Here is a 25974-nt window from a genome sequence, read left to right on the forward strand (position 1 = left end):
TTTTTTTAGTCTATGTTTGGTACCGATATATATCGTTAATCATATCGTCAGATTCATAGCAATGTACACCCCTATTACTTATCATTTAAAGGTAGGAGTGCAAAGTAGGGCGCGTTATTTAAAACGAAAATGTCTCGTTTTCCGCTCATGTCTTGCAGCCACTTGATCTAGAACGAGATTGACAGCTGTAAACTGTTTGTCGCTGTTATAAAGGCTAAATAATGAGTAACAAAGATCATTATCGATCTTTACAAGGTGGAGAAACATTGAGGGGAATGAAATCGGTCCATAGAGGGTGGATTAGTGGGGTCTGGATCCAGGGGTTGGGATTAAAAAGAAAACTGTGAAATCAAAGGGTGAGTGATCTGGGATGACTGTGCGTCTGGGGGGAGAGAGAGAGAGGGAGAGAGAGAGAGAGAGAGAGAGAGAGAGAGAGAGAGGTTTTTCAGTCTCTCTCCAGTCCTCACTCAGCGCAGTTTCCTGATGCTCTAACTGTGGAGAGGACGCACCAGATGTTGGACACAGCAGATGTTGGACGCATTCCGCTTGTTTTTTGCTGTTTTTTTTTTGTGTGTGTGTGTGTGTGTGTGAGCCAGCTTGACTCTCATTATTTCTTTTCTTTTTTTAAATGATCTGATGCTTGGTATTTTTCCTGCTGCTCTCAAACCTACCTTCACCATCAACTTCCCTCCACTGGTACTTGAGCTGCATCATGAATAGTTTGGGGGCACCTTTCATGATACGCAGACCTCTGGAATGGTGGGGATTCAACGCGCGAAACGTGTGGAGCATGTAAACGCACATGGAGTTTGGGATTTACTGCAAATCAAGGGAAAGATGACCGTCTTCTTGTTGTACTTGCTTCTGTGCGCCGATCTACTCTATTTAGCAGCGGGTAAGTGTCTCCCTGCATGTGTCTGTTTTACGCTGATGCTGCTGCTGCTCGGTCTCCAATCCATCCGGATGGAGGGGGGGGGGGGGGGCACGCACACAAAGTAGATGGTGGTGGTGGTGGCGATGAGGAGGAGATATCGATACCCTGCTTCCCCTCGTGCCAACTTTCCGCGCCAAACCCAGTGTTGGTTGGCTTTACGCGAAAAACGATCGGATTCGGTGCGTAATGCGCTCTGAGTCGGATGCAATAGGCCGAGATATATGCATGATGCAGTGGATAAATAATCCCTCTGCACCGACCATTACCACCTTCATCATCATCATCACCACCACCATGCGTGACAGCAGCAGCCACTTCTTCTATAATGCACACGCGCAACACGAGGTTTACTTGACCATCCCTGAGCTTAACATTAAAGTTGCTACCGTGCAAAAAAAAAACCCCAAAACGTGCACGTTTCCGTGAACGTTATGGGTTTTTTTTTTTTTTTTTGGCACAGCGCGTCTTTTATCCTCCGCTGACGTGTTTGGATTTCAGAGGAAAAAAAAAACGCACTGGTTTTAAACTAAAAGCTAATCCTTGATGGATTTCTACAAATATATAACATCTGCAGACTTTTTCTTCAATCCTAAAAGGACACACCAGCAGATGTAGACAAGAAAGAAAGAAAGAAAGAAAGAAAGAAAGGAGAAGGTCCCCTTCCAACCTGTTATCCTTTGAATTGCCTCACAGAGGCGTTTTGTTTCCCCACACAGTGACTATTATTCCTGATAGTCTGCACAGCCACTACACCACTAAACTGCATCATCAGCCTAAACGCTTTTGAACAAGAGCACAGGTGTTTCCACTCCTTCTTATAAAGTGGGACGTAGCGCTGGGCGATATGGACCAAAGCTCATATCTCAATATTTTTTCTCAAAATGGCGATATATAGGGATGTCCCGATACAACTTTTTTTCCACTTCCGATACAATACCGATATTGCAGCCTTGAGTATTGGCCGATATTGATCCCAGACATACTTTTATTACTTATTTTGTAGTGTGGAATGTTACAAAAGGCTTGATCAAGTGATGATACTCAAACAGAGAACAATAGTCAACATTTCAAGTTCACTTTAGTTATTTTTTACTGTCAGCATATGGTTGGAACAACTGAGGGCGGGAACAAAACCAACAAAACCTTATCAGAGCGCTTATATCGGAGATTTTAGATGCAGTTCGATAAAATCCGATATTCGTTTTTTTTTTTTTTTGGCTGATATCGGACCGATATCCGATATCAATATTGGATTGGGACACCTCTAGCAATATACGAAACAAGTTTCAATATGTTTTAATTCAAATAAAGTCAAACAAAAAAAAAAAAAAAAAAAAAAAAAAAACTGTTGGGTTAAATGTGCCACATACAATATGTGCCGCTTTTGCCTTTTTCTCATCTAAGGGACAGCACGTGTGAGTGAGTTCTGTAGTGTGGCTTTTTTAGGAACGTTCTGGGTAAGGACACACTCAGAATTCCATCTAACTGTGAAGTAGTGCAAGCAGTGACTCCTAAAACAAGTATTTTAAAACAAAACAAAGCAATACAAAATAAATATAACGATATTGGCGATATTGTAATTTTCTATATCTGCAAAGTAGAGAACTCAATATATCTTGGAATCTCGATATATTGCTCAGCCCTACTCATATTTTGATATTTTTTCTCAAAATGGCGATATACAATATACATCTTTATCATTTCAATTTAAATGAAGTCTGACCAGAAAGACTATTCAGAGTTAAAATTGCACATTTAATAAAAAAACAGCTGCACAATACACGCCAATTTTGGCTTTTTCTCCTCTCAGGGACAGCACGTGTGAGTGAGTTCTGCAGTGTGGCTTGTTTAGGGAAAGTTCTGGGTTAGGACGCACTCAATAATCCATCTGACTGAGCTTTTCATGCTGTTCTGAGAAGTAGCAAAAGCAGCGACTCCTAAAATGAGTGTTTTAATACAAAATAAGCAATAAAAAATATATCAATCGATATCTTTGAGATTGCCAAAATTAATCTCGATATATTGCCCAGCCCTAGTGGGACGGTTTTCAAAGTTCTCGAGACGATATACGATACGAGGCTGACGATAATGATATAGGATGATATTTTTGAAAACGTACACTAGGGCTGGGCGATATGAACCAATACTCATATTGCAACATTCTTTTCTTAAAATGGTGATATACGATAAATATCTCTATTTTAAATTCAAATAAAGTCTTATCAGAATGACAGTTATGGGTTAAATTTGCTGATGTAAAAATCAGACACAGTTGTTCAATACGTGACACGTATAGCACATACCAGTACATTAATGGTTAAATGAATCTGTTCCCACACAAATAAAATCTCTATTTTCTTCCAGCATAGTGTTTTTGTTGGTTTAGTTTTCTTACCAGGGATTTAAAACTTAAGGTTAGTCACAGATGCAGGAAAGTTGATGATCTGTAGATGTTGCAGGAGGTGAAGTAGGAAGGTGCTGAGTCATTGCACAACGTGATTTATTTTTGGTTAACAAATCGTTATATCTTGATTTTATTTGTCATAATCATTAATAGCCTCTGTAAAAAAATAACTATTTATATCAATAGTTTTTTAAAGCTATAGGGAGCCATTGCATAAGAGTCAAAGAGCCACATTAGGCTCCAGAGCCGCAGGTTGCAGACCCCTGGTTTAGGGGAAGGTTTGGGTTAGAATGCACCCAGAAATCCATCTAACTGAGCTTTTCATGCTGTTCTGAGAAGTAGTTAAAGCACCAACTCCTACAACAAGTATTTCAATACAAAATAAGTTATTCAGATATATATATATATATATATATATATATATATATATATATATATATATATAGATATTGGCGATGCAAGAAAAGCAGTTTGTGCAGCTGTAACGGCAGATTCAAGAAGTTATAACCACAGAGCTGTGGTTATAAACTATAATTAACACGAGTAATAAAGACATGTGAGTAAATGTTGGATTACACGTTTGCAGCTGTCATTTTTGTTTTGTGTAAATATCAGTCGACATATTTGTGAATATTTTTTCTGCGACTTCACTTTCATTCTTTGGGTTTAAATTTGAACTCTACAGGTTGACATTTATTCCCATTATTTGTGAAATGAAATTAATTTAGACAAGTAAATATTGTTTTCTACGTTCGCATTTTTTCACATCACATTCTATCTATTTCATAAAAATCAGTTTGTCTTTAACTCTGCTCATACTTGCATACACTAGTCTGGGTTATCATCCTTTCAGCTCAAGTGAATATAAAATAAACAATAAATAACAATACATTTATTTGTTCTATTATTTACTGCAAAAAAACAGAGACTCACAATTCACGCCAGTCAAAAATGAAAACCAAATCATTTCATGACATTTAAAAAATCTGTGCATGAACTTTATTTTTTATTTTTAAACATCAAACTAGAAGTTATTTTTCAACAATATTAACACGTCTACATTTTCTGCCTGCAATTGAGACCTTTCCTCCATCAACAATATATCTTGTGACTTATTAATATCGCTATATATTGTCGCACGATTACATCGTCCATCTCTTACTCCTCTTTCATTCATCAATAACTTGACATTTTACCTGATCTGCTGTGAGCTGATTATTTTGTTTCTTTAACGTGTTATGTTTGCAACCTTTGCTGACCCTCATAGGCAATAGTTATGCTACATATGGATTTATCATCGTGTTGAATGATGAAATCCCTCAGAGACTGTCATGTGCTGCTCAGATGGCGATGAGCTCACCATAGGTCAACACGTGGTAACACACGCAAACATCGTGGTTTCAAACAGCAAAGGTTACTTTGCTTTTCTGACGTTTCATATGAGTTCATTACAGGTAGCGTTGTTATCTAGATCAGTGGTTCTCACACTGTTTGGCCTCAAGTACCTCCTTTCTCTTATTTCTGAATCCAAGTCCCCCCTTTGTCCGACTCCAACGTTTTGCTTAGAAAACTATTTAAAAACAACTATAGAGCATAATGATGGAATGAACAAGTGATAAAACACATTTTAATGAATCTCATTTTGTAAATAAGTGGAATAAAACAGTATTTAGTTCAGTGGTTCCCAAAGTGAAAGTATAGAAATACAGTCGTTTAAGATTGTGTGTCATTTCAATCTAAAAAAAAAAGAATAATAATTTAAAAAATAAAAAAAAAATTGTATTTTTTGTAATTTTTCAGGAATTTCAGGTGACCCCACACGGGGTCCCGACCTCAAGGTTGAAAAACATTGATTTAGTGGCTCCTGAATAGATTTATATCTATAGCTTTTATCATTTCCGGTCATATCACGCCTGGGGTGGAACCAAGACTGACACTTTATTTGTTTTCCTCTCTCTCTCTCTCTTTCTCTCTCTCTCTCTCTCTCTCTCTCTCTCTTTCTCTCTCTTTCTCTCTCTCTCTCTCTCTCTCTCTCTCTCTCTCTCTCTCTTTCTCTCTCTCTCTCTCTCTCTCTCTCTCTCTCTCTCTCTCTCTCTCTCTCTCTCTCTCTCTCTCTCAAGTAGCCCCTGTAGTGCCATTGCATACCCCTTGGGGTACACATACCCCCATTTGAACACTAATGTAGATAATGATAGTGTCTCCTGAATAATTGTATAGCTTTTATAGGGCTGGACAATATATTCAGATTCAAGATATATCAATAAGTTTTCAAATATTGACGATATAGAAAATTACAATATTGCCTACATTAATATATGTATTTTCTATTAAAATACAGCATTAAAAGCACAGTTAGATAAATTGCTGAGTGCATCCTAACCCAGACCTTCTCCTAAACTCACTCACACATGCTGTCCCTTAGAGGAGAAAAAGCCAAAAGTGGCACATGTGCAGACATAATTGACATTAGCAAATATAACCCAGGTCTGACTTTATTTGAATTGAAAATATCGAGATTCATATCGTATATCGCCATTTTCTGAAAAAAATATTGAGTTATGAGTTTTGGTCCATATCACCTCGCCCCAAGTTTTTTTTATTTGTTTTAATCATTTTCGGTAATGTCATGCGTGGGACCAAAACTATCACTTTGTGTTTATTTTCCTTTCGCTCTCTCTCATTCTCTCAAGTGCCCCATGTAGTGCCATCGCGTACCCCTAGGAGTACACGTACCCCCATTTGAGAAACACTAAAGTAGATAATGATGGAAACCATTCAGGAAATCCTGACCTGTGAAATGGAGAAGTTTTTCTGTGACAGCATACATTGATTATTAGACACGACTGTGTGTTCTTTCTCTCATTTCTGTCATTTCCATACGTCACCGACATTATTGAGAAATAATTGATGAGGATTTCACTTTCACTTGGTTTTGTTGCAGTCCAGGCACAATGCTGTTAGTGAGGTGTTCTTATTTTTAGAAGATGCGACACGGCTTCTTCCTCCTCTGCTTTGTACATATGAGCTCTATCTAATAGCTGGGCTTTGTGTTTGCTTGTTAAGCATGTCACATTGTCACTTTGTTAAAAGCAAGTCGTGCATAATGCATTCTTCTGTTTTACTAGAGTTACTTTATAGACATTGTTAATGCTTTGTGCACGTGTTCTGGAGAGTCGTTGCCATGCAATGTGAAAGAAAAGAGAAGCCTTCGCTGTCATAATGATGATCTTTTGCATGCATGTGTTAAGCATGATAACATCTGTTAGTGTAAAACTATAGTAGTCACACTAATACAAGGCAAGGAAATCTGCTGATAATAAATCTGCTGAGAAATTGGCCACTTTGCTTCAGTTTATCTCCATTATTTTTAAGGTGCAAACATTTTATTGAAGTTGTTGAGTGAAGGGATGACCTTTGGTCATTCTACTAAAGAAAGTGGAAGCATTTGAACATACTGTATATTACATTTTCGTATTTTTCTGCATTAGCGACATTTGAAAATCGATTTAAAGAAGTGGTTGTGGTATGTTAGCATTGACCTTTTCACAAAAAAGTTAAATCAGTTTAGGGAGTTTCATCTACCATTATATTTTTTTATTTATTTATTTTTTAATTTGTCATCTTCACGTTTCAAAACGAAATAAATGGATAAAAAATACATTTCACAAAACGCTTGATGTCACATTAAGGCATCATTTAAATGAACATTCTTGTTTTTCAAATTGCGACGCAGACTATTATTGGACACAACAGTTCTGAGATAACAATGTTCAGAAAATGGTTTCAATTGCATCATATTGTATTATTATGAGGCTTTGCGGCATTATTACCGGTAGATGTAAGAGCTTTATTCTCAGAACTCCTTTAACAAAACAAAATGTCTTTTTTTGATGCTATTTTTAGCATGAGATTATTTACGTCATCATTTTGGAGTATGCTTTTCTGACCATAAGAATATTATAAGATTGTGTATTTTATCAACATAAAAGAGCCTAATTTTTTTCAGCTCTGCATCTTTTTTTTCCATGTATCTTTACTTCTGGTGTTTGGATGTTTTTGTTTTGGTCATGTTTTTGTATTGAAGTTGTTGTATTGATGTTTCCTGGTTCTATTTCTTTTATTGATACGTTCGGTGTTGAGCTAGCCATAACATATTAATGGGGGCTTGTCCGGGATTCATTTTTAACCCCAGCTTTTAATTATGTATGTTTAGCCACATAGTTTAGCAACATAACACATAATATTCCTTTACATTTAGAGATTTTTAAGATTAACTATACAGCTTAAACATGAACTCCTTTGTTTTACTCTGAACAGCTGAATGGAGATTTAAATAAATGTGTAGAATAGTCTGGATGTGAATATTGTTAATGCATGAATAAGTCTTTATCGCCCAAAGACAAGGAATTATAAGAATTGTTACATTAAAAAGGCGATTGAGGAATTTCACAAGAGTTCAATTAAAAACAAAGTATGAAGAATTTAAATCAGTTTAAACATAAATATATAAAATGTATCTTCTCAAAGCGCAAGTGTTATATGGAAAACATTATAAATAGTGGTATATACAGTATACTTATGTATATTTGTATGTCTGGACAGATAAATGTATGGTGAATAACATGAATTGTATAATAATATAGATGTAATAGGTAATAGGTGTATATTATAAGAAGATTAATGTATACAAATAAAGTACTATTATTACTTTCTCATTGTGGAAAATACACTGCTGTTGTGTCAATCGATCAATCAATCAATCAATCGATCAATCAATACATCTGTTTAATAAATGGTTCTCAATTCTTAACAGGTCAAGGCCAAACTTAACCGTACGCTAAGTATGAACTGCTTATTCTTAAAGCAACAACTTACTAAACAAATTTTCATACAAAAATCTATCATTTTAACTAATGACAGTTTTTTATTTTATTTTTTTTAGGAGTTTCTTTTGGATCAGGATCTATTATTTGGAAAACACTTGATCACTGAGCTTATCATTAATTATATCTTTGTAAGTTTTTCTAATATCATTTCTAATGTTACCAGATAAATCTTCAACACTTTGCCTAATATTAGAGTTCTACAGGTTGGTTTTTAGATTGTTTTATAGTGCTGCCTATTATTATTATTATTATTATTATTATTATTATTATTATTATTATTATTATTATTATTATTATTATTATTATTATTTATTTTATTTATTTATATAGTTTTATATCTTAATAACATGACTATTTTATAATGGCTGCTTGTTTGAATGACAAGACAAGAACAGAGATGGAGTTGAAAACTAGTCACTTTGTATTAAGAATTTAATAATAAACTGTTAAACTATTTATATACAACTTATTTATGGAACTCACACAATCATCTTGCACTAGCATTGTAGCACTCAGTAGTTTTATATAAAGTGATTATGCACCTTATATAAACTATTTTTTTTATTGTTTTGCACAGCCATGAGTGTTTGTTTTGACTTGGTGAGTAACAAAAGAGCACAAACTTATGTTCTATATTATCACTAAATGTATTTAGTTTTATTAATGCCGACTAAGGGGTTCCTTTATTTGAATCTAAACCAACTTGTTCACACCACAGAGAGAATGTGCAAGTTCATCATGTGTCAGTTTGCTTCTCCACCTTTTGTGTTCGCAACCTCGTAACAATGTGCTTTTAACAAACGAGCCGTGTCTGGGAGTCAATCCAGTTCAATCCGTGCTCTCTCTCCTCTGAGCTGTGATGAGTGTGGAGCTTCGTTAATAGGTCCTCATGAACAGTGTATGAAGTGACCGGCTGAGTGGTGGAGCGTCACACAGTCTAAGAGAATGATGGAGAGGACAGTCGGAACAGGAAGTTATGTTTAGTGAGAGCTCTACAGAGTGTTAGTGCTAGTGTACCAACACAGCATTGTGCGTTCTGATTACACTTTAGCTGAAGGAAAGGTTAGTTAGGGTCCCCCCCCCCCCCCCCAAAGCTTTTCTGCTTCAGCTCTGGAGCTACAAGTTAAACTGGTAACTGGTACCGTTGCTAAGCACTGATCACACACCAATCAAAAGACTGCGTACCAAAAGAAGGTCAATGCGTTTTGTTTTGTTTTTTTTTCCAAAATGTGTTTATTAGATTTTTCAACAGACAAACAATAGGCATCACAGCAAAGTGACAAAAAAAAAAAACCATTTACAAGTGAAGCCAAACAAAATTACAGGAGTCAAGGCAAAAGGTTGGCGAAAGCAAAACACTGACAGCCTGACACAATGTCTAAACGATAAGGTAAAGTGTCTGTAGTTTAATCCCCTTGAGCCCAAGCCCCCCACCCCCCTCCCCACCCCTTATTGGCCACCAGAACACAGCACCACACACACACACACACACACACACACACACACACACACACACACACACACACACACACACACACACACACACACACACACACACACACACACAAAAAAAAACAAATAAAATAAGAAGAAATTAAGAAAAGAGGGAAAAAATAAATACATTTAAAAAAAATTAAAATAAATTAATAAATAAACCACACACCACAAAATAATGGAAAAAGAGGCAAAGAGAGACACCTCAAAGGGTCACATCACTAACTTCAGGGGTTAGGTCAATATTTTTCACATGACTCAGCAAGGGATTCCAGATCTCCCGAAAGGCTTCGAGAAATCCCTTTAAAGAATATCGTAACTTCTCAAGACGGACGCAGACTAAGACGTCCCGGACCCACCTATTGTGCGATGGGGGGGTGGCTTGTGCTTCCATTGAAGAAGAATGGCACGTCTGGCCAGGAGAGTCGTAAAAGCTATAAGACGTTTCGCTGCAGAAGATAAGTCAGGAGTGCTGCTGGATATTTCAACTTCAATTTAGCAAATCAAAGATATTTTGGAACAACTTATTTGATTTTGAAGGTACAGGTATGCAATTACCACACACTCCTTATTAGCTGACACGCTGGCTTTCTGCTTTTACTGGTAAAATACTTTATTTAGCCAAATTACAAAATTATTTTCAGAGACTCAGATTTTGAAAAGCAAAGACCATTTAACACCCAAACATCTTTGGAGTGGGGTGTGGTGTACATTCATAGTAACTTGTTGCCTGCTGGTCTTAGCCTTATGGTGTGACCACAGGGCATTTGTCTCCCACAATGCAACAGACACTGTAAACGTAATGACGGGTATGACCTCCACACTGCCACGAGAGCAGTACGGCATAAGAAGGAAAAAAAACCAACCTGGAAAATGGGCCAATCTTCTGCTTTTATGGCTGAGATCTATTTTTGGACGAAAGAAAGGATGTTCCAACTACAAAAAACAGTTCAAGCAATTTAAACTTCTGATTACGGGCTCAACCAGGACGAATGAAAAAAAAGGCCTTATATATTGACATATCCTACTGTTTTTGAAACGCAGAAAGAAACAAGGAGAGTGATGATGATGATGATGATGATGATGATGATGATGCTATAATGGAGGATTATATGAAATACGTAGATAGTTACTGCTGTAAGTGTCTAGAAAGCTGTCAGATAATTGTACATTTACTCATTTGTTTGGATGGCTTCAAATTCAGTGAGACGTTACACAGCAGACATGTTGTTGTTGTTGTTGTTGTTATTGTTGTGCTGCTTCTTTTCCTTTTCAATATATATTCAGAAGAGTAAAATCTCTCTATTGTGTTCCTCCTGTGAATTGTGTTTGTAAAAACACATATTATTATGCATTATTAAGTGTTTTTCTATCAATGAATTACATAAAAATCTTCAAAATTGTACAATTTCAAGGAAATGTGTTCAGATTCAAACGTAATATTTTATGAATGACTTATTATACGCAGTACTTAAATGTCATAGAAATTATTGATATATATTAATGCAAAACTTGGCATTTTTCAATATCCACAAGTTATACAGTTATCAAAATACTGAAAAGATTATCTGAGCATTTCAATACCGTCATTGTTACAATGGAACAAAAAATGCATGAGCTAAAAATGAGGGAATGTTTCAATACCTTATTTGCTAGAATCAGACATGTAAAGCACATTGAGTTGCCTTGAGTATGAAATGCGCTATACAAATAAATTTGCCTTGCCTTCCACCTTTTCCTGTCACTATTTCTTTGCTTTTATATGTTTTAATGAATTACAGATGCAACTTGTGCTTTAGTGTTTTTTTTAAAACCTCTGCCATATTGGAAGGTTCTGTAGATGTTTGTTTGCATTCTGAAGTCACAAAGAAAAAAATAATCCAGTTTTTAAAGTTATAAAGTGACACATAGTAGCTTAATCCATACCTGTCAAGTTTTGGATTTGAAAATAAGGGAAATTTTCTGGCACCCATTACGAGCCGTCCCACCCGCCCAACCAAGCTCCAGTATCCCTTGTATTTTAAAATAAATTGCAGATGCAAAATGCTGCACAGGCTCATTTATTAACAAACAGCTGGACAATATGTGCACTCATTAATCCATCTAACTGAGCTTTACATGTTGTTCTGAGGAGTAAAAGCAGCGACCTCTAAAACTAGTATTTTGTTTCATATGACATAAGAAATATTATAGTTTTCTATATCGCCAAAATAGGAATCTCGATATATCGCCCAGCCCTATACTGACACAAAAATGGTTCATACGCCAACACCAAAAACATGAATACCTATATTGTCATGGATAAGGAAACCTAACAAGGTAACTAAGAGATGATAAACAAATTAGATCATTGATAATATTTTTAATAAGTATTTTATAGCTGATTTAGGACATGGGTCAAAACCAACCCATTATCATAAGAGAGGCTAACAGAAAGCTAACACAAGAGGAAGGTTACTCTTTACGAACTTATTTATTTCCGGTGCAGTAATTGTGATTTATTGTAATTGAACTTCATTAATCAAGAACATAATTGTAGATCACTTTCAAGGGAAAAATAATACTTGTAATTCAATTGTAATTGGAAAAAATACCAGTCACTGTAGTCATAATTGAGTTATAATTGAACATTCATAATTGAAGACGTAATTGTCATTTAAAAATGTAATTGACCCCAACCCTGATGACAACAAATGAGCCTACTTAATTGGACACTGTGATTGGTCTAACAGCTGCAGGGGAGGAGCTAGAGTCAACAAGGTAATTATAATTTTGTTATCTACTGCCCCTGCCTCCCAGGATGGGTATTTAAGCAGCACGTTGTCAAAACCAATGCAAATCCTCTGAATTTTTATTGGACACATTCTGCTGCACTCCTGACCACATCTCAGGGGTGGAAAATCACTGATCAAATGTATGTTTGCTGCTTTTTTATTGGCTGGTATCATTATCCCAGTTGGAATCAAAGTTTTTTGCCTCCATCCTGCTGGTGGGCCTTACAACAATAAGCCCTACAGGCTCATAAACTCATTTATCTGGTGTGTTTATCAGGCCACTCATTCCAAACTGTAATGAAAGTGATGAATATCAGGTGGGATTAGGGTGAAAAAAAAAGACGCTTAGGCAGAGACTTGTGATGTGATGCAGCAGAGCAAAGTCAGCCATCGGCCATGGCTCACGTTTGTACTGAATACTCCCACTGGATGGTACTTCATCAAACTTTGGAACAGCAGGAAGACATGCTGATTCAAGGCATGGGAGAGTAGGTGGAAAACAGCCTGGAGTTCTGTTGAAGTTTGAAACTAGTGGACTGGCAGCCAAGAAATCTCTTCCTGAGATTTTGTCATGACTTTGAATTCACTCTTGAGTTGAGGATGGTAATGACAAAATAAAAGGTAATACTCAAACTAAAATAGGCCGACCAAATTCATGCACAGTACGTGTGTACGTCAGCCTCTGATTCTCAGTTTTAAATTTTCCCTAATTTAGTTTCATATAATATTTTTTTCATCAACTTTCAAGATTTATTGTCATTACTTTACTTGTTTATTTGGAGAAGACAGTGCACATTAATGAACACTAGTGTAATACTTTGTGTAAATGTGCCAGATTTAGCCATTAGCTACGTTCCATCCGTAGTCCTCATACATTTATTTAATGACAATAAAAGATACAGACATTATTTACAACCAACCAAGCCACTTCTACTGGCTATTATACTTCCTAAAATCCTGCCATGGAATATGCCAAAATAAGGTTAATTTAGTCAACTCTTATTAATTCTATATTTCTATGCTTCAGACGTATAACACCAGATTTCCACCAAATGCTGTCCATCGTTCCCCACCGGAACTGTAGTGGCTCCTACGGACAGGAGACCTCTTTAATTCATGCTCATCATGCAATATAGTGAGTTGTAGTTTAATAAACACAAGCACAAAGCCTTACAAACAGTTCAGTGTGTCCTAAAATAAATCCACTCTGTCCTGCCCAGTAGATCTTTCGCCTTTGTAGAGATGATTGTGATTCAACCATTAATAAGGTCAATATTTATGTGAAATACGATCCACTGCCGCCCTGTTGTGGGTGTAGCCCCGCCTAGTACATGAAGAAAGCTGGATATAGGCTCCAGCAGACTCCCGCCACCCTAAAAAGGAGCAAACATGCTGGAAAATGGCTGGAAATACGAGCTGCCTTGAACGCAGAGTATTTTATTTGGGAAATAAACCAGATACGGTATTTTATTCTGTCTGTGCACTACTTCCTGTCCTGTTCCGGCTTCTCTTTGCAGAATGTATGCAACACAGCTTCAGCGACCAGCAAATATATCTGTTGCGGAGGGCTCTGGCATGACAGTCGTTTCGCAGCAGTTACCACATACGCATGCAGTCCAAACTGACACGTTGGCTTTAACGGAAATGTATCAGCTTTGTTGCTGTTATGCAGAAGATATGCAGCAGTTACAAACCAGTGGACAATGGGCATTATGCAATGTCATTACTGGCTATTCACTCCCTCAAGACATTCAAAACTGTAAAACTTTTAGCAGTAAAACTTTTATTATTACATGTACTCATCTGTACTTTCATTGTAAAGTTTCTGAGTTTTCTGAAAAGCACTAGATAAAATTATAATAAAATTATATAATTATAATTAATAAGTAGAGCACACATTGTCACAATGGCAGCGTGTGCTAAGGTGCTAACAAATTAGCAAGTACCATTGCATACTAGCCAACACAGGTGAAAGCTTTTATGGGTACTTGTACTTTTTTGAGTATATTTCTAAATCAGTACTTTTATTTATAGTAGGTTTAAAAAATAATAAAAATAATTTGTTCCATCTCTGAAACTACAAAAAATGAAATGACCAGACAACAATCAAACGCATCACATCATAGCTGACCAATCAGATTAAACGTAATGTACGGCACCAAAACAGCATTGAATGCAGGTTATTTTTTCAGTTTTAGAGTTCATAAATCTAGCTATACTTAGAGCCTGATTATTTTTGAGTAGGCACTGCCTATCTTGCCTATCCTGACTGCACGTCATGAGAAGGATATATTAGTACTCTTTACAAGTCCATCCATCCATCCATCCATCCATCCATCCATCCATCCATCCATTTTCAGACCCGCTTGTTCTTGTATGTATTTCAGGGTCGCGGGGGTCTGCCGGTGCCTATCTCCGGCTTACACTGGGCGCTAGGCAGGGATACACCCTGGACAGGATGCCAGTCCATCGCAGGGACTCTTTACAAGTCACTTAATAATAATAATAATAATAATAATAATAATAATAATAATGTATTGGATTGGATTTATATAGTGCTCAAATCCCTTGTTTACAGGAAAAAAAGATCATGGAAATGCATGATTTTGGGCCAAAACCTGTAGGTGAGACTTCAGTCTGTGTCGTTTTGCAATTTTTGCCTGATTTTTTTCTAAAACGATATGTAAAAACAAGTAAATAGATTATTGTTTAGTGTTTGGAATAACGGCGTTTAAAATAGCGGCGTTATGTAACGGCGTTTGTTTTTCAGTAACGGGGTAATCTAACTAATTACTTTTTAATGTTAAATGCGGTGCATTACATGCATTGATTGAAGAAAGCAACCCCGGCTTCTTACTCAGCTATAGTGAGGAGGTGGGTGAAAAACAAGGTGAGCGATTAAGATTGGAAAGTAAGGAAAGTAACGCAAATAGTTACTTTCCTTGGTAATGAGTTACTTTTATTATAGAGTAATTCAGTTACTAACGCAGTTACTTTTTTGAACAAGTAGTGAGTAACTGTAACTAATTACTTTTTTAAAGTAACGTTCCCAACACTATTGCCATATCTGTTTCAGGTATAGTGATTTATGTGAGACACTTTGATTTGGTCTGTCTGTGTGTGGATGATTTGTCATCATATTAGGCTATTTCTTTTCTTTTAAAGAAGGACATGGAACAGACATTCTCTCTAGGAAAGGTAGTTGGGCATAAAATTAAGAAATAGAGCTAAAGAAAATCCACCAACTCAAAAAGTCTTGCATTTCCTTATTCAGCAGTGTGATTTCCAGATGCACTTGGCCGTTCACTTTCCACATATGGTTGCCTCTTCCAAAGGGAAGTGAATGTAAGAGAAAGATCACATTAGTCCTGGCCACAGCTGACTGAACATGTTGCTATATTCTGCACTGTAGTGATAGCTCCATCCTTTCTGAGCAGCACCCAGGAATAGAAATGTCACTTTCAGATCATATATTCAATAAAGCATGTTATCAGTTTTGTTTGCCACTCTATTTAATCCCTTTTTTTCATACAAACTGTATATGAATATATTCATGCCACAATTTTTACATTGAATAATACCTTTGACCAGAATGATTTTGACATTTCATGAGAACTACCCGTTATCAGACGTTAAACAGCGACATTTCTGTCTGTGTGACAGTTTTCTTATAGTTTGGGAAAGAGACGGCATGGCTTTATGTTAGACTATCAACAAGGAAAAACAAAGGCAATACCATATCAATTATCAATAGTGAGTAATACTTGATTTGCATTTGCATTTCATTCATTATTTAGACAGCAAATTATTCATATAATCCCTAAAAATAAACCTGTTGTTTGTAGCACATTCTGTGTTCATTCTGAAAACGCAACACCAAATATATTGTTTTTCTATCCAACTTTTGTCCTATTACAATTACAATCACTTTGTTCTAAAAATAACTTTGGGATGTGCCATCTAAGGAACCTCACGATTCGATTTGATTACGATTCAGGGTGCTACGATTGGATTATTCAATGATTATCACAATATTTATACATTTTTTGTTTTCTCCTCACTTTGGGGCTATTTCATCTAGTTATCCATTAATTAAAGTAACCAATGTATCATCATATTTTATTTATTTCAATTTCATGTCACCAAATCCAACAGTATTCATGTTATAAAAGAAAAATATTAACTTTTTCTGTGTAATTCAATCTGATATAACACAAAAGCTATCTTATTTAGTAAAAATAAAGACTTCCAAACAAAAGTTAAATGAGCAGCATCATTCCTACAAGAAACTAAACGTTTTTGTTTTGGGGTTTTAAATAAAAAGTGAACGAATAAAGCAACACAATGAATAAATAAATCATGCTACAACAAATAAGTGCAGAAGCAAATGTGCAGCTACAAATCATCATTGCTTTCTGCAGTTTTAAAATTATAAACTTTATAATTTTTATGTAAGAAAAAGGAGCTGGTCATCATGTTCCGTCGTTAAGTTACTGTGTCTTCTGTAGGAGAGAATGTTCTCTCTGCAGACACTGGTGCTAGGAATGCACAGATACATCTTTTGCTTCTTTCGAACGCGAGTTTTTAATCCGGATGAGTGAGTGAGTGAATCGCAAGCTCAGTAACTGTGTATACATAATTCACAAATATATGTGACCATGGCGTCCATTCAGTGTGTTACAGCAGCGTTTCTCAAATGGGGGTACGTGTACTCTTAGGGATACGTGATGGCACTGCAGTGAGAGAGAGGGAGAAACATTAACAAATGACAGCATTAAAAATATGGGTTTTATAAAGTAAAAAATGAAAATCACACTGAATATTACCAGAAACTCACAAAACGACCAAAAAAATAAATAAAATTAAATAAAAAAGAGAAAAATGTACTGAATAATAAAAAGAATTGACAAAAAACAACAAAATGACACCAAAAACACACGCACAAAGAGAGAAAAACACTTACCATTACCAGCAGCACACAAAATGACCACAAAGACACACTAAATGAGAGAAAAATATACAAGATCACCACAAAATACACGAAAAGTAATAGAAACATACACGACATAAATACAACCAAAAACACACACACTGAGATAGAATAATTCAAATAATACCAACGACACACAAAAACATCAACAAAAACACACAAATCAAGAGAAAAATATGCTGACTAATAAAAAGAACAGACAAACTATAGGAATAAATCTATTCAGGAGGCACTAAATCCTGTTTCATTCCATTTATTTACAAAATGAGATTCTTTAATATGTGTGTTATCGCTCATTCATTCCATCATTATGCTCTGGTTGTTTTTTTTCTCAGAATTATGAGCAAAATGTTATAGTCAGACACAAGGGGGTACTTGCATTTAAAAGTAAGAGAAAGGGGGTACTTGGACCAAAAAGTTTGAGAATCACTGTGTTACAGGATACATAATCCAGTAAAATCACAGTTTTTAGATGTAGTTCTTTGTTATAAACACAGCATCACCTTACGGTAAGGCAGCAAAGTATAAATGAAGCATGAAAGTAGTTCAGTAGATTAAAAGCTCAGAGGTCGTCAAGGACGTAACCGAAATGAAACAGAAATGAAAAAAATATATATACGAGAATACAAATTTTTTTCTTCTCTGTGTCAGATGGAGCTTATTTGAAATGGCCTTTAGCAGATGCAGGGTGAATTTGCACCAAGGTTGATGATGAGTATCTTTGTCCTTTCTGCAGCACAACTACCAAAAGCACTGTACATCATTTTCAGGACGCATTAATTAATGAGAAATAAAGATCTGATTTTAATTAGAAGCCGTGAGGGTTGTTGGCATTTGTGCAGTTATAGATGCATTGCTGCTTTAGTGCGTTTAAATGCTTTAATACTTAAAGCAAGTGACCAGATCCATTCAGCAGAACTATGGTACTCCATCTATGGAGACGCTGGTAAAGGACAATCCTGGAGGGCGCCGCGCTAATAAAGTGACATTTGGAAATGTTAGGGTTAAGCAGATGTACATCATTAATAAGGAAAGAACCTCCATAAAATACAAACACAGCTTTTTTTACACACTGTTCTATCTTTCATTACCTTGTACCGCATATTTAAACCCAGAAAATGCACATTTATTATGTAAGAAAAGCAAGTATTGATAACATTATTAATGTTAGAGCTAGAATCCTTGAAGAAAAGAAGCTAAAAAGTAATTGTTTGTCGTGATTTTTTGTGATGTTTTTTTTTTTTAAACTAAAAAATTTAGGGAGTGAAACATCAGTTTAACTAATTTTAAACAAATGTCATAATCACATCCTAAATTTTCATCCTTGTTTTTTCTTAATTGTTTTTTTTGAACTCACTCACTGCCATTGACGCATATATGCGTCAATTGTGTTTTTCGGCTGGGGTTGCTAGGAGACAGTGTGACGGAGTTCTTCTGTGAATATCAGGCTTGTACTATGATGTAGTGACCAACTGGAGGCATGTAGGTGGCAGCAGTGCACCTTCAGATGAGAGATTAGCCACGATTATCACCATCCATGGGGAGGCACACACAGGGACAAAGCAGAACATGGCGCTATGATAGAAGGCAGTGAAGCTGTGGAACTAACTGAACTATTGAGAGTATGGGGAACGTGAGACAAAACAATCAACAAACCGGGGCAAGCGGGTCGACTCAGCATGTCCGGGAGGAGCAGGAAGTGGCGTGTGGGGGAACGGATGGGGGGAGAGACTTGGAGCAAGGCCAAAAAACAGTAAGAAATCCATTCAACTCTGACACAGATAACAAAATAATAATAATGCTGCCATCAAAAGCCCGGTCTCCGTGTTGTTTTTGTTGTTTTGTAGAAGGAATCCAATGTTGAGGTGTCACGAAAGCAAAAAAAAATATTAGTTTCAAAGTCACAGAAAGGATTTTTCAGAAAAAGCTTTTTTTCTCAGCTTTTTGTCAGAAACTGGCAATTTGTGTGAAATTTGCCTCTATTCAACTGCTGATTACAGAAGAACAATACAAGCTAACTGATCAAAGTAGAGACTCTAATCTTTCAGAATCTGGTTTCAGATTTCAGATTGTCATAGTACAAAATATTCTGTTGGGGGGGTGGGGGGGGTAGAAATTCTGTAAATGGATGGCAATGAATGAGTTAATTAAAACAACAGACATTTTAGCTGTTGATAGAAATGTGTTTTAATAATGTATTTGGTAATATTTTAGATTTGATGTTAACTAGTTAACTAAGATGTATTTATGAATCTTAGTTGAAAAGGTTCATAAGAAAAACAGTGAGATTTGTTTAGACCTTAATTAATCATTTACATTAAAAAAATCTGTAGTTATTTTAAACCCAAAAAAAAAAAAAAAACAGACTTTATAAGTGGTTTGTAGACGAGAACTACAGTAAACAGCCAAACAGGGCAAACTTTGAGTCACTGCTTTTGGCTCAATTACATTCCAACAAAAACACACTATTGAGTTTTAGTTTATTTCTTTACCCATAAAACGCCTGAACATTAGGCTCCGTTTGGTCGTATCATTGCAGGGACTGGATTGGCAGTAATGCTTACAAAGTTACAACACTATCAATAGTGCACTAGTTTAATGTTTAGTTACATTTGGCCTTTTTAGATGTATCCATGTTCACTGTTTGAGATTTGAGCAGCTTTATTGCAGAATATTTTATTTACATTGTATTCCGTAAATACAGTTTTGCAAAAGTTTGCTTTTCCTTATTTATCAGTGATTTTACTGTCATTATATTTACAGTGTTACTAATTAAAGTTCTTCATTTTAATCTAGTAGTGCTTTGATTATTTGTCTTGAATCATATTTGGGGTATAATAAAAATTTGTGTTCATGTGTTCTTGTTCTTTGTTAAACCCTGATTTAATATTGGCATCGGCCCCAAAAATCCCACACCAGTCATGCAGGCTGTAGCAGACACAGATACCTGGTAAAGTAAATCCTGTCATCGACAGTTTTTCATGCTAAGTGGATCCATGGTCATTTGGGTGTTTTCTTTCATGTGCTAAAAATATTGATTTGGGTCATTCCATGTCATTTCACAAATGGTCCATGCACTCCAGTGTCAAAAAATTATAAAATCTTTACCAATTGTTCCTTAATTATTCAATAGGCACAATGTAGATTTTTGTTTGTCTTGCCGCCGCACCACCGGAGCTGATTTCCACTTTAGTCTATGTGTTAATTTCCACCGGGTCTGCTGCGGTGCGTGTCTGCTCTTTCCCAGCTGCGGTAGACCGGTGCCCTCCGCATCAATCAGCACAGAGCAAATGACGCTAAACAGGAAATTAAGCACGTACTCTGCAATAAAATATTGGGTTACTTTTCAAAATAAAACACTTAAGATTATATATCAAGTAACAACATCACCAAAATGTCATAATGTGTAAAATCAAAATCACTTTCACTATTTTGTTTCCTCTCATACTGTAACTGCACTGTATACTGCAGCAACTTTGATTTAGTTCATGTTTTACTGGTGCAGTTTTATCTCTTCTCTGTTGACTGTTGATAAAAAATGTGGCGATGACAAATCCCGAGAGTCCAACCTTCTTGTTCTCCTTCGTTAGGAACACTGACCTGTTTATCTGTTCATTGTTGCATTTATAACACATACATTTAACCGCGTTCTCGTGCAATTATATAAATATTGCGAGAACTGCTCTGTCTCGTGACGTCACAGTTGTCCAACCGGAGTGCACCGCGGCGCACTCAAAACGCAACCGGTGGGGATTAGCGGACGGCGGGGAAAAACCGTATCGGTGCCGTGGCGCAGCGGAGACGTATCCAGTAGGAACCCCCAGTCAGAGGGAGAGGAAAGGAGTTTGCAAGACAGAAAATGGCGCTACGAGAGTTGATGCTGAAGTTCACAGCAGCGCATACTCGACCAGAGAATGTATGGAACTAAGTGGACTATTGAGAGTGTCGTGATGGTGAGAGAAAACGATCAAAAAACGGGGCTAGCGGTGTCACTCGGCATGTTCGGGAGAAGGAGGAAGTTGCGTGTGGGGAGAATGACAAGGGGAGAGACTTGGACGACAGCCAAAATACAGTAAGAAATCCACTCAATTCTGACCGAGATAGCAAAATAATAATAATTTTGCTATCAAAAGCCCGGCCTCAATGTTGTTTTTGTAGTTTTATAGAAGGAAACTAATGTTGCAGTGTCCTTAAAGCAAAAAACATGTATTGGTGACCCAAGTTACTAATACATGTTTTCAGAAAAAGGCATTTTTCTCAGCTTTTTGTCACAAACTTGTGATTTGTGTGAATCTTGCCTCTATTCAACTGCTGATTACAAAATTATTTTTTCTGATGAAACTAGAGTCTAATCTTTCAGTAGATTGCAGATTGTCATAGTACAGAATATTCTATGATTATTAAAAAAATCAGTGAAAATCATGTAAAACGCCTGACAATAGGGGGTTGGCTGCTCTTAAAAGGGCTGGCAGTGAATGAGTTAAGGAACAATTGGTAAAAAATAGTTGAAATGACATTTCCTTTAGTAAACCTATTCTTCATTGTTTTCAGTGTTGGAACTACCAATGCATTCATTGTATGCGTATCCAAGGAGCTGATAAGTAAACGCAGAATTGCATCCAAATCAAATGTTTCTGTCTTATGTTGCTCCACTAAGGGGTATTTATTATTTTCAGAATTAGTTTGAGCTCTCAGAGTTAAATGATAATGATATTTCCAAATATGATAGTCATTTTTTTTCAGCAGCTCTGCTTCTCATTGACCAGAGTGCAGCATTTTTCTGTAATTAGTTGCTGTCTTGGTGGGTTGATACTATCTTCACAGAGCAGCAGCAGAGCAGAAACATGGCAGTAGACCAGCAGCAGCAGCTTTATTTTTTTTATACATTTTATCATCTGCAAAGTCTCCACTGCTTTCTGTTTTCCATCATTTTCCATCTTTTCCACTTGCATCTTGCTTATTCTGCTCAGGGATTGCAGAGTTAACACAGATTAAAAAGCAGGGCCCGCTCTTGATATCCACTACTTTTTACTTTTCGGTAAATGTTGAAGTTTTGAGAAAGCAGTGCAGAGTGAAAGTGAACCAACATTTGGTGCCTCAACAAACTGTTTCTCTAAACTTTATATTTAATGCAGTGGAACTTGTAAACGAGAAGCAGGAGTAGAGGAGAACTGGTATGAAAGTAATGTGGGTTTTTTTTGGATTAAAATGTTGTGTTTATTTTGTCATGTGTCAAAATAACAACAATTTTACAGATCATTTAGTCTTGTAACACATCCTGTAGTTTGGAAACAATCCTGTTATTGTTGTCCAGACAAAAGTAGTAATTATAACTTCTTCTAATGCGGCTGCATTTTTCATGTAATGTTTTAAATGTTCAAAATAATTTCCTGTTGAATAGGTTTTTAAATAGCTAACTAAATAAATTAAACATAATAATTAAAAAAATGAAGCAATAAAGCAATAAAAAAAATATTACATTTTTTTTAATACAAAAAATATATATATATATCATCAAATCATTTTTTGTTGTTATTTTTAAAATAACCCTTTTAAATAACTGTTACTTTCATACAAGCTCAACCATATTTATTTTTACTTTACTATTATTTTCCTCACAATGCACAACAAGTTAAACTTTACTTTTACTTTTCTAAATTAAACTTTACACTAGTTAACCAAAGTCAACTGCTGTAAATAATTAGTGAATGCTGTTGTCGCACAGCCTGACTATTGGAGATCAGCAGTGGTCATGAGGAGTTTTCCTTATCAAGTAAGCAGAAATAATTATTTCCAATCCTATTGCGCTTTGGTGCGAGCTTCTTTTTTAGCAGCTCACACAGTTTCACTCAGCGTGACGCGAAGCTGCAATCTTTCCAATTTGAAAAGAAAGCTTAACACGCTAAAGAGGCAGGAATTAATTTAGCATTTTTGATAAACTGCTGTAACGTAGATATAGAATTACAGTTTTTGATAATGATCTGGCTGTTATGCTCTAACGCAGCGGTGTCAATCTCCCTTTAGTTCAGGGGCCAAATATGGACCAGTTTGATCTCAAGTGGGCCACAGATTTTAGGTGGGAATAATAACAATTGTTTGTTTTTGTTTCATTTACATTGTCTGCACATGCTGTCGAAGGTCAGCACGACATGGAATGCGATCTTTTCGTGACAGCAATGCATGTTTTGTTATTGCAATTAAATTAATGAATTTGTTTTATTGCATAATTGTGACCATCACCAGGGGAAGGAGTAGGGAAGAGGGAGTCGGGGTGGGGAAGAGTCGACCATTTAAGGTGAGAGTGCAATGTGGTGTTATAGTTGTGCATATTGTGCGTCTGCGTTGTGTAATCAGTTTAAGCTGGTCTGGTGACAAGTGTGGAGAAAGTGCCCTCCTTTATAACATCAGTTCTTGCCGTATCTTTGCTTAAAAAAATGATTGTTTTTGTAACCAATTTTTGTGTAATTTAGTGGAATTTTGTGGACTTGTTTGTAATAAATTACAAGATTTGTGGAAAATTTCAGTGTTCTTTCCACAATTTGCAATTAAAAATGACTGCATTCATGTGATGTAAACAAAGGAAAACTGCAAGCCCCTAAAATATAGTACAGTTTCATTAAATTGTTGAATTTGACATATCTACAACTGGATTATTCGGTCATTTACACAATGATTCATGTTTTCTGTCATTTTTACTGTCTTCTGCGGGACGAATTGGATGCTCTAAAACAGTGGTTCTTAACCTTTTTTGGCCCAAGTACCCCCTTTCTCTTATTTCTATATCCAAGTACCCCTTTGTCTGACTTCAACATTTTGCTCAGAATATACTGATAAAATATTTTTTTATAATTTGTAGTCATTTCCCTCCCAATGTTCTAATCAAGATCATTTCTATCATTATTCTGTTTTTTTTTGTCATTTTATGTATTTTGTTGTTGTCTGATCTTTTTATTGTTCAGTATATTTTTCTCTCATTTAGTTTGTCTTTGTTGTTGTTTTGTGTGTTGTTGGTAATGTTTAGTGTGATTATCATTTTTCAACTAAAAAAAAACATAAAATCCTATATTTTTAATGCTTTCATTTGTTAATTTTCCTCTCTCTCTCTCTGTCTCTCAAGTACCACCTGTAGTGCCATTGCGTTTCCCTTGGGGTACACGTACCCCCATTTGAGAAACACTGCTCTGAAGAACCGGATTTAGCCCCAGGGCCATGATTTGACACATATACTCTAACGTCACATATATATATATATCATTTTTTTAAAAAGTATTTTTGTATTCATGCCACAAGCCCCCCATGTGTAAATACAGTTTCTAAGAATAGTAGTTCCTGTCTTTAAGAAGCAGGGAAACACTCTTGGGGCGACTGCATTGACATTCAAACCCAAGACTGTATAACAGTAATTTCATATCATATCTGTCTTCAAGGGCCTAGCTCAGTCAACATTGTGATGTATGAAGTCGAAGGCAAAGGAAAGGGCAGGTGACGAAACTGTAGGCTGTTTGATATTCACAGAGCTGAGTGGAGGCTGTATTGTGTGAGTGCTAAACGTCCTTGCGTCGCTGTCACTAAGAGGCCAATACACGCTCTGTCCTTAGGCGAACATTTGAATTATTTGGTGGTTCAACTACTTAGAAGTACTTTGGGTTCTAACTGGATGTCAACTTGAACGCGACAGAGCAGTCAAATCAGTTTGAAACTGGTTTTATGTGTGTGTGCACAACGTGTGCGTGTGGTTTAAATAAATCAAAAAGAGGGAAGAGATTCACAAATTTGACTCTTGACAAGATGGTTGTTAAAATCCATTCCTCTGCTTGTCTTAGTGTGGGTGTCTTTTCTCTGACATGCAGCCCAACTTCTGTTAAATGTATGAGTAAAGTTGTGTATGTGTTTGTTTTTGTGTGTAGCTGTGTGTTGTCCATGTGTGGTTTCTACTTTTAGGTAATACTCATGCACTATACCTATGCCGTTCTAAGAGGATACTTGAATGTCATTATTTTAGTTATTAGCTTTCACACCGTTTTGGTCGTAATGCTCATTTAAATATATCATTGATTCATGGATTTCTATGCATTTTATTTTTTTTCGTAAAAAAAAAAAAAAACACATTGGCAAAAAGAGCTCAAACCTCCGCCAAGTGCCAAATCTCTTTGCCAGATATTCACAGTTCATGGTCCCATGATCATTCACACTTTAAAGGCTTGGACGAGATTTCTATTCACATTAAGAACAATACATTAGGTCCAGATGTATGAACACATCCATTTTTTTATAGAATTGTGGTGAAATGCATCCAATACAGATTCACAATATAATTTGGGTAATTTAGGAACCAACCCTCCCAAAAAACAAGTAAAGATTCTGTAAAGAGTGGCCATTGAACCGAGATATGGATTTTTGAGATTCCGCTTATTATGAGAGATAGAGATTTGATCCAGAATCAGTATATTGATCCGGATCCACTCCAAAATGTAATGGAATCTTCCGTGGCC

The 25974-nt window shown here is 36.1% G+C and overlaps 1 protein-coding gene across 2 annotated transcripts in view; it reads left to right on the plus strand.

Moving 5' to 3' along the window:
• Positions 1-487: 487 nt before the first annotated feature.
• igsf21a (immunoglobin superfamily, member 21a) overlaps positions 488-25974 on the plus strand; it is a 291837-nt gene continuing 266350 nt past the window's right edge. For both annotated transcript variants that reach the window (XM_028447575.1, XM_028447576.1), the window contains exon 1: positions 488-895. In XM_028447575.1, coding sequence (XP_028303376.1) covers positions 757-895 — 139 coding nt within the window. In that variant the 5' untranslated portion in view covers positions 488-756. The remainder of the gene's footprint in view (positions 896-25974) is intronic.

The sequence above is a fragment of the Gouania willdenowi genome, chromosome 5, assembly GCF_900634775.1.
Source record: "Gouania willdenowi chromosome 5, fGouWil2.1, whole genome shotgun sequence".
In the NCBI taxonomy this organism is placed as follows: Eukaryota; Metazoa; Chordata; class Actinopteri; order Blenniiformes; family Gobiesocidae; genus Gouania; species Gouania willdenowi.